The sequence below is a fragment of the Sitophilus oryzae genome, unplaced genomic scaffold (genome assembly GCF_002938485.1).
Source record: "Sitophilus oryzae breed Bouriz unplaced genomic scaffold, Soryzae_2.0 scaffold_1318_pilon_pilon, whole genome shotgun sequence".
NCBI classification, from domain to species: domain Eukaryota; kingdom Metazoa; phylum Arthropoda; class Insecta; order Coleoptera; family Curculionidae; genus Sitophilus; species Sitophilus oryzae.
The window spans coordinates 1,031,180-1,043,035 of NW_022145969.1; the positions used below are offsets into that span (position 1 = coordinate 1,031,180).

The following is an 11,856-nucleotide window of genomic DNA, read 5'->3' on the forward strand; positions in this document are numbered from 1 at the left end:
AAAATTAATATTAGAGAAGCATTAATACTTGCATGTAAGCCCTTTAATTATAGTGAGTTAAATTTACTGTTATTCTCATATATATTTTTGTCAGAGTACCTGCTTTAATAAAATTAACTATAGGACTAATTCATCAGACTGCCATACTAGAGTAAAAAGAAATATGTACATATTTAACTTATAAGAAAATTGTATAGTTATATTATTTATAAATCAATAGTCCCATCATATATTAATTATTGTTTTGTTATATTTTTCATAATTTTATCTCTTTCATAAATAGAAGAGCAAAATTGAACTAAGTGACTAATGATTTATAAATAGTTTTATTTTCCTCATATTGAGGAGAGCATATTTTACTAAATAAAATTTTATATTAAATGAGTTGGTATATCTACAATTCCCATAATAATCAAACACATCCTTTCTTAGAGTAATTTATTTATATGGCAAGCTAATATAATTTTTTTAACGTAAACTAACTGCACCAATTAATAAATATATAAAAATTATGTTACAAGTCATAGAAACATATAATAATACAATCACAGGCAATAGAAAAGTGCTTCTATGGTATAGAGAGTGTTAGGTTCATGAAGAGTTTTATGAAATGATAAATATGCACTTTAAAATCTCTGAATACAACATTTTCAAATATAATATAGAAGTGAGTTATCTTTAATCACATCGATAAAGCAAAATCATAAATAATCAGTTACAATACTACTACAGATCAGTATATCCTTAGAGTAAAACTTATTCCTTCACTTCTTTTTAATTTTTGGTGAAGTAGATTGAAAGACACTAGAGGCAGACATTAAATTCTCTATATATTGCCCTAATACTTGATTTTCTGAACGCAACTTTAGGTTTTCTTCTTTAACACTGTCAACCCTTTGTGATAAATCATCCAAAGTATTTTGTAGTTCCAAAACTTGCGAAATGAGTCTGGCTTTTTCCTCTTGTTCATCAGGACTGGTGTCGGGCTCCAAAGAATTGTGCTGAGGGCTAGAGCTTCCATTAGTAAAGGTTGATTGTATGGAGTCCATACTTCTACCATGGATCATGCTTGAAGAATTTGCATCAGATGTAGAATTAAGTTCTAGATCATCATTGATAATGACTAAAAATATGACCATATTTTTCAAAAAAACATTAGCTATAAGCTTAAGTTATACCTTGGGGATCATCGTCAGCTAATGGTATATCATCTTGCACTTTAGAAACAGACATGTTGGATATTAGAACGCTATACTAATTGTTAAATTCTGATTTAATTGAATCAACAAACCACGAGTACAATAAATTATAAATCAAGTTATAAATTATCAACATTAAAAGGCAAAATAAGCTGACACAACCACTGACGGCTGACGGCACTCACACCACAACTGACACTGACAGACAAATATGACAGTAATTCTCTTTAGTATAGGCAACTTTTAATTCATTTCACCATAGATGTACATAATTATCGACAAAGTGACAGAAAACCTGACATTAGAGAGTGACACTTTATTTCTTTATATAATCATGGCTGCAAGTTTTAAGTGTAGAAGGTAAACAAAGAAATAATCTACATGTTTATCAAAGTTTTATTCGTATGAAATAATTTAATAGTATCCAGATTTCATAGAAAAATACATCTTTATCAATAACATAACGTAAGTTCAAAAGGTATAATGGAAACGTAATATAGCTCTAAAATAACATTAGAGTTTTTTTGCATACAACCTTGTTTTTAATTTTTCAGCACATGGAAGGTTTTGATGCAATTTATTATGAAGAAGAAATTGAAAATAATGAAGAAACTGAACCTGCAGATGTGTCTTTGGTTCCTGATCCAGTAATTATAAGAGGAGCTGGAAATATGACAGTGTAAATAAATAATAGTACTATTAAAATGTGCACGTTATAAGTTATAACTGATACAAAATTACTTTGTATTCTTTCAGATTTGGATTAAGTAATCGGTTTAGTACAGAATTTCCTAGTGGTTTGGTATCAAGGGTGGCTCCAGAAGAATTTAAAGAAACAGTAATGAGGATAAATGGGATTTTAAAAAAGACTTTACCAGTAAATGTAAAATGGTTATTTTGTGGATGTTTATGCTGCTGCTGTACTCTGGGTTGCTCCCTTTGGCCAGTTATATGTCTTAGTAAAAGAGTAAGTATTGCAATTGTATCCTTGATAAATCTACTTAACAAAAATATTTGTTTTAGACTCAACATTCCTTAAATAAACTGTTAGAATGGGAAAATAGTTATTTATATAATAAACTTGGTTTACATTGGAGATTAAGTAAGCAACAGTGTGATTCGTCTTCTATGATGGAGTATGTAATTTTAATTGAATTTTTGCCTAAAGTTCCAATTTACCGACCCGATTAGCAGAGATATAGTGTCAATTAACCGAATCTCGTTGATTTTGTAAATATGATGCATGTGATAATAGACATACTGTATTTTTCATAATCTTCATGTTTCCATTAATGTAACATTCTATTTTGTTAGTACTGCACATGTTATATAGCATTTAGTTATTGTTAAAACTGCGTAACTCAAGTTTTACTTCGAACCTTTCTACTAGTTTATTAAAAAATACTTTTGAGTCTGCCCATCAGAACTGATGCATATCATAAAGGTAATAATTTTTTCATATTGTTTAATCTAAATTCTGTAGTAATTCTAAAGCTTGATTTAAACTAAATTCAAGATATAAGTAAAACATAATTTTAAATCTTCCTCTTCTAGTTTATAGCAACTAAATTTATTTAAGGATGAGTTGATGTTGACTTGCTGCATATGTAACATAAGTATTAAGTTTTGTCAGATGCGGTTATATTTAGTACTTACTAAAAGGAATTAATTACGTATATAAAGATATGCAATTAATATACTAATTTAAACTATGGCGCAACAAAGCAAGTTTATGGTTCCTGTTAAGAATGTTCTTTTATTTAACTGCTAACTCCTTGTGATGTCCAAAAAGTTAAGACTTTAAAATAATTAAGTTCATTTGGAAATTGTTATTAGAATTTGCATTATTGTAAATAAAATAGAATAAAAGTTGTTTTATAAACTTTTTACATTACATATTTAATTAGATATATTTAAGGTCAATATAGGGTAATCAAGTATCCTGTATGTTTTTACTTACTTCTAGGTATTTTCTGTTAGCCAAGTATATAGTATCTTGAAATACTCTTATTAAATTTGTAGAAATCATACTATTTCCATCTAGCTAGTTTTTAAATACATAATTTTATTATCCAACAAAAAATAAATAATTAGTACAAAATTGTTTCATAGTTATTTTATTATTCATAAAAATAAAACATGAGTAACATTAGATTAGCCTATATAAAATATAACAAATTATGCCTTAAGTAGAGGCACTCAGTATCACATTTTGTGTTATAAATATACATCACACATTGAATAATACTCCTAATTGTGTTACACTGATGCAAAGGTTATTGTCATAGATTCAATTATAACTTTGTAGGTACTCTGTTAACAAAATTACTTGGAAATTGTCCAAATTTTCCATTAAGTTCGCCATATAGCCATTCTTCCGAAATTTTTTTGGTAACCTTTATTTTCTGACCTTCCTTAAAAGATAAATCTTCAGGCACTTGCCCTGAAAAGTCATAGAGTGCAGTTACTGTGTTTTCTTCACCTTTCAGAGGTACTTTTACATCCACAAATTGTTCAGGAAAAATCCCTTCTTTATCAAGAACTCTTCCATGGATCCAATCATCATTTATTCTTCCTAGGAAAATAACCACATCGCCCACCTACAATAAAAATAATAAACATAAATCCCGATACATTGAAAAATAAGCAAAAAATCTATGTTGCATTATATATCATGAAAATATTTACATACTTGTAAGCCAAGGTCGCTTGTGTGACTTGCTGGATAATCATATAAGGCTATTCCATAGGGAGTTTCAATTTCAGTTTCAACTTTAGGTGGACTGGGAGGTGGAATACTAGGCATGGGAGGCGATCCAGATGTAGAACAGTCTTCAGTTTTCGTTTTTTTAATGTGTGGACGTATAATAGTTGGAACCGTTGTTGAACCAAAAAACAAAGGCACATTTAAACTTGAAGAGTATCCAGACTTTGTACTAGAATTGTTAGTTATTGGAGTGATGTAACTTTGAAAACTTCCTCCGTTATTTTGGGGCACTGAATTGCTACTTGCTTGTATGGGCCACACATTATTTGATATGGGAAGTTCAAATTCGAATGATTTTTTACTAGAAGCTAAACTGCTAGTACTACTACTAAATGAGCTTGAGACACTGCCGCCAAATTGTCGAACTCTTTCTATCTTCGGTGAATTCGGTGGACTCCATTCAATAAGGTTCACATTTTGGTTTGGTTGATTTAAATTTAATGTCGACTTACTTTTGTATTTCCCAAAGTTAGGGGGTGGTGGTCTAGGCGGTGGTTTTTTCTTTACAGTTACTGTGGATTTCGGTTTATGCGATGTAAAAGGCATAATATTAATTTGTTTAAACCAGCTAACTTTAAAATTTTGTACAACAAAAAGTAATAATATAATTTTGACGTTTACATGACATCACATTTTGAAAATACCTAATGCCATAGAAAAAAAGAAACCATCATCACTATCCATATAATAATATTTCTAATTGTATTTCTGGTTATATATCCAGTCGAAATAAAAATATGGCACCTAGTTACCTCTTATCTATGATCCAGTCAAATTACCACAGATCAGCATCAACTAGCTAACCTAGTTTTTTGTTTTTTGTTGTCATGTTTTGTTTTCTATCAACAATCAACAATTATATTTTGTAATGCTGTATAAGTTTAGAGAATCTATTGTTTATAGTTTTTAAAAGCTAGAACGATGAATTTTATTGAAACACTACAAAATTACTTCGACAAGCTCCCACAAACGACTGTAATAACGCACTTATGGAAGGAAATAATAAAAGGAAAGAAATATGAAATTTCTCAAGACCACATTATTGAATATAGTTTTCACTATCCTGTAGACACCGAATTATATTTAGAAGAATTAAATCATAAATTTGACGATTGTACAAAGGACGAATTGAAAACTATTGAAGGCAATTTAAAGGCTTATTTGCAAACATTTATTTATTACTGTATGATTTCAAATGATCGGATATCTATCCGTACAGCACTTTATGCTGCAGAGCTGTATTTGAAGATAATTAATTTACCTCCAGATATTGAGAAGCTGTACTTTGAAAAGAACATTTACATTGTTGTTTTACAAGTTTTAAATAATGTTTCCCAGAAACAGAGTCTATCAGATAGCCATATAATGAGAATTTTGGAATATATTTGTAACTACTCATCTAAAAATGAGATGCCCATTGATTTAGTTCAAGGTACTGCAAATATGTATGGTAATATTATCAGATTTAGGGTTGAATCAGGTGATATGAAGTTTATAGCTTTTATAAGATTTATTTGAATATATTGTTTATATTTCAGATGATGACAAGTTGGCTAAATACAGTCTAGAATGTATAAAGAATCTACTAGGAATTAAAGAGCATCCAAAAGAAATTAAACATATAATGGGAAGCATTTTAAGGTGTTTGAGAAGTAAGGCATGTGAAAATATATCAGTAAATCAGCGCACTTTATCAGTAAATGCATCAAAATTGTTTGTTGAAGAAGTTATGTTTAAAGAATTCGACCCAGACAAATTGCAATATTTTATAGATGCCTTGTTTTCTATTTGGGGAATGCCAGACTTTGATTTGATTGGGGTATAGAGATCAATTTATTATTATACAATTTTAAATTTTTACTAATTCAAGGACTGTGTTGATATGATAAACATGTTGGATGAAGAGAGATACAAAGAGCTGCTAAGAAGGATTCCCAATTATTTAGAGTCTAAGAATCATGACAAATTTTACATAAATTTAATGAAAATTATATATGAAATGTTATTGAAGCCTCACCCTGGGAGGTTTAATAAATTAGGTGTTCTGTTTTCTATATGTTTCAGAGATATTCTAATGCATTTATTGAATAAGAAACGCCAAATACAGGAAAGAACTATTGAAGTCCTATCAAAAATCTGCTTACTAGAAAATAATTCTATGATGGACAGTATATTTGATGTAAGAACTAAGCAATAAAGAGTAACATAGTTGTATACTTATAATATCTTCAGGCAGTAAATGAAACAGGAAAATTTGTCACCATCGAGATTGTTGGCGTATTTAGAGCTGTGATAAAAATACTAGAAAACAATAAATATACAAGCAGTCCTATTAGAAACAAGAGCATATTAAATATTCTATCTAGGATATTAGTTTCAGTTAATGTTGTTGATGGTAATATAGCAGCTGAGGTATAATATTGTTGCTGAAGTGTCTTAAAATTTAACAATATTTATTTGTAGATAATATATTTGGTATGTAAAGATGGAACTCCTTATAGTATAAAACACATATTGCCCAATCTTCATGAGCTATATTTGAAATTATCAGAGAAATCTGAAAAACATGTAAGACTAGCAATTTTGAGGGTATTCCACAAAATGGCAATGCATCAAGATACTTCTTCTGTGCAATTTTTAGAGGTATATTATAAATGCATATATTCATAAATTAACTGAACCAATATATTTTCAATTATCTGCAGCATTTATACAACCATACAGTATTTTCTTCAAATTTAAATGGTAAAAGGTATGGCCCTGAGTGTTATTCAAATTTATTACTCTCAGATGAATTTGAATATACTATATTCATGACAAAATGTAGACATCTAATAAAGTAAGTATATTTTTTATCTTGTTAACTTTATATATATAAATGCAATTCTTTTCTTCCTTAGATATGATCATGTCTATCATACTATTGCCAATTTAGACTTCAAAGAGCCTGGCCACTGTGTCCTATTAAATGTTCTTTTAGAGTTCATAAAATATAAGGAATATAATATTCTTACTCAGTATATGTTAGATAACTATGAAGAGGTAGGACATTGTATGTAATTAAAATTAGAATATTATATTGTATAATTGCAGATATGTTTTGTGGACAATGCTGGCCATCTGTTAACAGCATTCAACAAAATCCTAGTTAATAGCGGGGTATATACTGTTGAATATTTTCCAAAGTTTGATGCAATTCACAGCCTGCTGTGGGACTCTCTATTTAAACAACTATGTGGCATTATAAATATCAAACCCACGTTCGTTTTGATAGATAAACTAAAGAGCATTTTACAACTGGAGGACGATGAACCTCAAAGATCAAATCTATTAACCATTGCAAGCGAGAGAGCATATAGAGCTTTGTCTCTGAATCAGTTTCATCAGGGCTCTATCATGCACCTCACTGAAATTTGTATATCATTAAAAAGAGCCCCACCACCTCAAATATTAACAATTTTTGAAAATGTTATGGACCATCCAGACACAATGACATGTTAGTTATCTTTCTATGACGTTTATTTTTAATTTTTAGCATAATATCTAAATAATAGAATGTGTTTTTAGTGCTCAGGACTGAATGTAAAGATACCTTAATACAGCTAATAGCATTTTTTGGTACAATATCAATGATGAACAGAAGTAAAATTCCTATAGCCTGTAAACTTTTTAGAGTGGCATTGGAAGTAGAAGATCCTGTAGTACAACTAACTGCTATCAAAATGTATTACAATCTATGCACAGAGTAAGCCCCAAAAAAATAATTATAACGATATAACAGCTGTATTTATTTTTTTAAGAATAACACACGAATTTGAAGATATAATAAGGTTCTGTCTAGATCATATTTCTACTACACACCCAGTCCTAAGTAGGGTGTGTATTTTAATTTTGGAAGAATTGATTCATGATAACTACGTCCTTTTAAATTCAGAAGACTTCTTAAGATTTGTGCATCGATTGGGATCGTACAGTTTACACGATTTTATGATACACACTTTAGAAAATAGATTTAAGTTGTCAAATAAACATGACATTGGAAAATTCTATATGACCACTTTAGTATACTTAAGTGGTTACACTAAAGTAAGCAATATTGGAGTCATTAAGCAGATAAATAATAAAATTAAATTTTAGTTTGACAATTACCCAATTTCAAGCAGCTTTAAAGACGATTTGTTAGTGATGAGATCATTAGTAGACTGTCCGAACGACTTAATTAAATTCTTATTTAATTCAATCCAAATCAAAACAAGGTTTAATATTTTAAAAGAGATGAGCTCCATTTTCGGTAATTTCTACTTGAAATTAGTATCAATGCCTCTAATTTAAACAAAATTATTTAAGGTGTATTGGTCGCTGGGAAATGTAAAGTTGACTTGGCATTTTTCCAATATTTTCACTACTCTCTATACACATTCAAAGTAATGTCAGGCAAAATAGAGTTTGACTACAAATTAAACTATTATGGAAAAGTCATCAAATGTATAGAAAAGCAGATTTTGAAAAAGGACCCGAAGTTTAATGAGCTTGCATTTTATGGAGTAATATCAAAAAATAATTTAAACATAGCAGTTTAATATACAAATAAAATATTTTAGGAGTATGAGGCTGACGTAAGGTACTGTACTTTGTCTCTATTAGACCTTCTGTTTTTCGCCAAAAACGAAGAATCAATGAAAGATGTCTTTTATCCATTATTTGATGTGGTCCTTTGCTGGATTGATCATGTAAAATCGGAAGTACGTATTGATTTTTGCCCCTTTTCATCTCTTTATAAGTATTTATTTTTACAGTTAGTCCATTATGTGCATGATCAAAAAGGTAAAGAATATGACAACATGCTGAAGAAATTGGTGCACTATTACAAAACTAACAAACAGAGATTAGAAAACTTCATCAACAATCAAGAAAGGTAAACTTATATTTTTCATTATTTGCGCCACCGAAATTAATTTATTAAATAAATTTGTAACGAAATAGTAATAAAATTAATTTCATATGTATTATACATGTCTGATTATTTTATTTTATTTTTAGTTCTCCATTAGCTGTTTTAGTAGAAGCACCATCATAATCAAATTATTTATATCATCATAATCAAATTGATTGGCTTCCAGGCTTCTAGTATTTTGTAATGATTACAGAATATATCTTTTTATACATTTTAATATGTTTATTTTTTAATAAAAATACCTGTACAGGGTGTCCCATTTTGGTTGAAATCATAAGGTATCTCCGTTATTAGTGAAGATAGAAGGGTGCGGTTTGCACAAACCTGTCCCACTTTTTCGTCAAACGGAAGATGCCGTAAACAAAATTTTCATAGCCCTCTCCGTTTCCGAGCTACAGGGTCTTTTTGAAAATTTTGCAATTTGGGACACCTCCTGTATCTCTGTTATTGTTAAAGCTATCGCGAAGGTGAAAACTGTTTATTGTAGAACTTTTTACGTAGAATACAGTGGCGTAGTCTGTTTTTCTACCAAAGTAATATTTTTGAAAATATGAACTAAAGTTATGTTTTTTTAAATGGAACACCCTGTATATTTATAAATCATATGATCTGTCTTGCCATAAGCTTCTCAAAAATATATATCACTCTATATTTATGTTCACTATTTACTGCAATATTTAAAAGTTTTTATTAAAATATCATATTTATTAAAAATATCATATCTTGGAATACGTGTATACGTAAGAATAATCTATCGTATCGGAAATTTTAAATATTCCTTTAGCTAATTTACGTGAAATATACTTTCAGCAAGATGGGAAACATTCCCCCTCATAACTATGGAAATATTAGAATACTGTTAAATTATTATTTTTCAAATCAATGAATTGGAACCAATGAACGCATATTGATAGCCTCCTCGATTCCCGGATTTCGCCGTTCTCGATTTCTGATTTTGGGGATTTTTGAAATACGAAATATATGGTGGGCACTACAACAATGTCGAACACCTGAAAAATGCTTTAATAATTCAAGATTTAGATATTTGCAAACCCATCCCGTTATAAAAAAAAAGAAAAATATATTCACAGTTTCAGTGGTAACAGTTATTTCAAAAGTAAAATATATCAATCCCAAATAAATTTTAATATGTGTATGACTATTTTAATAAATACCATTTTGATATTTTGTTATTTATCACGGCCTACTAATAAGTAGCGATGTGAACTATCGAATGAATTAGACTATCGAATGGTTAATGAATGAATGATTTCAACTATCGAATGGTTTTATTCGAATAAAATCATTCATTCATTTGTATACTAAAGCATATATGACAACCTCGCCGTGCGACTAAATGGTTATCGTTGAGCCACGACTATCGAATGCTTTTGATAAATGAAATTTAGTATTCGTTTGATTTTTGTATGCGTCAGTGCATTATTAGTTCTTCCAAATTTTTATAACTTCGCCGTATAAATACTGTGCTATTTTTGCGTTTATTAAAATAGTTAAAATAAATGAAAAAAAAAATTGTGTGATTTTCCGTAGCCCGATCTTTCAATTATTTTATTTTATATGGTATATGGTATATGGTCTATTTTTTAATGGGAAATTTTGAGAAGTAGCAATTTTTAAGAGAGATGAGATGAACTTAGAATTAATTTTAAAAATACATATTTGTATGTTAGATGTTTTAATAATATGAATTAGTTGAACTTAATAATCATCTTTAAGTAATGTGGTTAAGTAAATGCGGTTATCGAACTCAAACTATGGGGTGAGAAAATTAAAATGAAAGTTTTACACGTGCCAATTTAAAAAAAAAGTTAACGATGTTTGTATTTTGTTTATGCTAATTCTCTTACATGTAGTTTTTTGCGAAGAAATATTTCATTTATTTTTTAAAGTAAATGCCAGTAAAAGTAAATATAATTTTTAAATAGTAATATAAATAATTTTGATTTCTAATTTTTTATTTATATTTTCCTTCCATTACACTGCATGCTTAGAAAATTAATAAATGTTTATATTTCATGATTTTAAAATTTGTTGTTAATATAACAAATTAGTTCTGTAATTATTATTATTTAATAAACCAACGTTGCCACACACAAAAAATTTAGAGACTATATTATTTTTAAATAGGATCTAATATAAATAATTTTGACATCTAATTTGTTGTTTATATTTTGCTACTGCTTAAAAAAAATATTTATATTAAACGATTTTAAATTTTGTTGTTAATAGGTATAACAAATTATTACTGTTATTATTATTTATTAAACCAGTCTTTGCTTAAAAACATTAAAAATAATTTTCCTACATCCAAAATAACAAGTATTATTGCAGTGTAACAACAGAATATCGATAAAAAAAATGCAGAATATATAGACATACTATCACTAACTAACTAAAGCCAAACAATAATATTCTTTGCTAATATCAACTAATACCAAAATATGGCAACAGCGCCCTTCATAATGTATTTTCTGTATAAATACTAGCACCTCAATAAAAAAAATAATGTGTCCTTATCTATATCTGACTCCGCAAAAAATCAAAGATGCCGGCTTCTTTCATAGCATTGCCACCGACCGCTGTCGGGTTCCTCGAAAAAAAACCTACGTCGCGACAACTAAAATTCAGTTAATATTTTATTATAATCGATCCTGACGAATAAATGAATTTCATAAATGAATGAATTTTATAAATGAATGTTTTTTGCTGCCGAATTACTAGAATACAATATTTCAAGGCAGATGACGGATCTATTCGATAATTTTTATTCGAATAGTTTTCAACGAATGTTTTCTTACTAACTATCGAATTATTCGAATGAATTGCAACTATCGAATGTTTCGATAGTATTCATTCGATAGTTCCCACTACTACTAATAAGAAAATGATATATTTTAAATATTGCAGTAAATAGT

At 28.8% G+C, this 11,856-nt stretch overlaps 4 protein-coding genes across 6 annotated transcripts; 2 read left to right on the plus strand and 2 right to left on the minus strand.

Moving 5' to 3' along the window:
* Positions 1-428: 428 nt before the first annotated feature.
* On the minus strand, positions 429-1,247 carry LOC115875069 (short coiled-coil protein homolog). The gene is made up of 2 exons (XM_030890418.1): positions 1,179-1,247; positions 429-1,123 (listed from the first exon to the last, which is right to left on the minus strand). The coding sequence occupies exons 1-2, from the start codon at positions 1,231-1,233 to the stop codon at positions 765-767; spliced, it is 414 nt and encodes a 137-aa protein (XP_030746278.1). The 5' UTR covers positions 1,234-1,247; the 3' UTR covers positions 429-764.
* A 258-nt stretch (positions 1,248-1,505) lies between these two features.
* LOC115875071 (cysteine-rich hydrophobic domain-containing protein 2) lies at positions 1,506-3,275 on the plus strand. Of its 3 annotated transcripts, none has more exons than XM_030890421.1 (4): positions 1,506-1,664; positions 1,754-1,878; positions 1,956-2,166; positions 2,223-3,275. In XM_030890421.1, the coding sequence occupies exons 2-4, from the start codon at positions 1,757-1,759 to the stop codon at positions 2,388-2,390; spliced, it is 501 nt and encodes a 166-aa protein (XP_030746281.1). In that variant the 5' UTR covers positions 1,506-1,664; positions 1,754-1,756; the 3' UTR covers positions 2,391-3,275. The 3 variants fall into 3 exon arrangements, with proteins under 3 accessions (XP_030746281.1, XP_030746283.1, XP_030746282.1); XM_030890423.1 differs by having other exon boundaries at positions 1,513-1,690; XM_030890422.1 differs by having other exon boundaries at positions 1,513-1,677.
* A 38-nt stretch (positions 3,276-3,313) lies between these two features.
* Positions 3,314-4,612, minus strand: LOC115875070 (uncharacterized protein B0303.7). Its single transcript, XM_030890419.1, has 2 exons — positions 3,892-4,612; positions 3,314-3,799 (listed from the first exon to the last, which is right to left on the minus strand). The coding sequence occupies exons 1-2, from the start codon at positions 4,510-4,512 to the stop codon at positions 3,494-3,496; spliced, it is 927 nt and encodes a 308-aa protein (XP_030746279.1). The 5' UTR covers positions 4,513-4,612; the 3' UTR covers positions 3,314-3,493.
* A 170-nt stretch (positions 4,613-4,782) lies between these two features.
* On the plus strand, positions 4,783-9,137 carry LOC115875072. The gene is made up of 15 exons (XM_030890424.1): positions 4,783-5,446; positions 5,505-5,785; positions 5,837-6,145; positions 6,199-6,378; positions 6,430-6,609; positions 6,672-6,805; positions 6,867-7,008; positions 7,060-7,462; positions 7,534-7,711; positions 7,767-8,052; positions 8,104-8,257; positions 8,314-8,510; positions 8,568-8,708; positions 8,763-8,881; positions 9,007-9,137. Exons 1-15 carry the CDS (start codon positions 4,888-4,890, stop codon positions 9,041-9,043), a joined length of 3,300 nt encoding a protein of 1,099 aa, XP_030746284.1. The 5' UTR covers positions 4,783-4,887; the 3' UTR covers positions 9,044-9,137.
* The last annotated feature ends 2,719 nt before the right edge of the window (positions 9,138-11,856 follow it).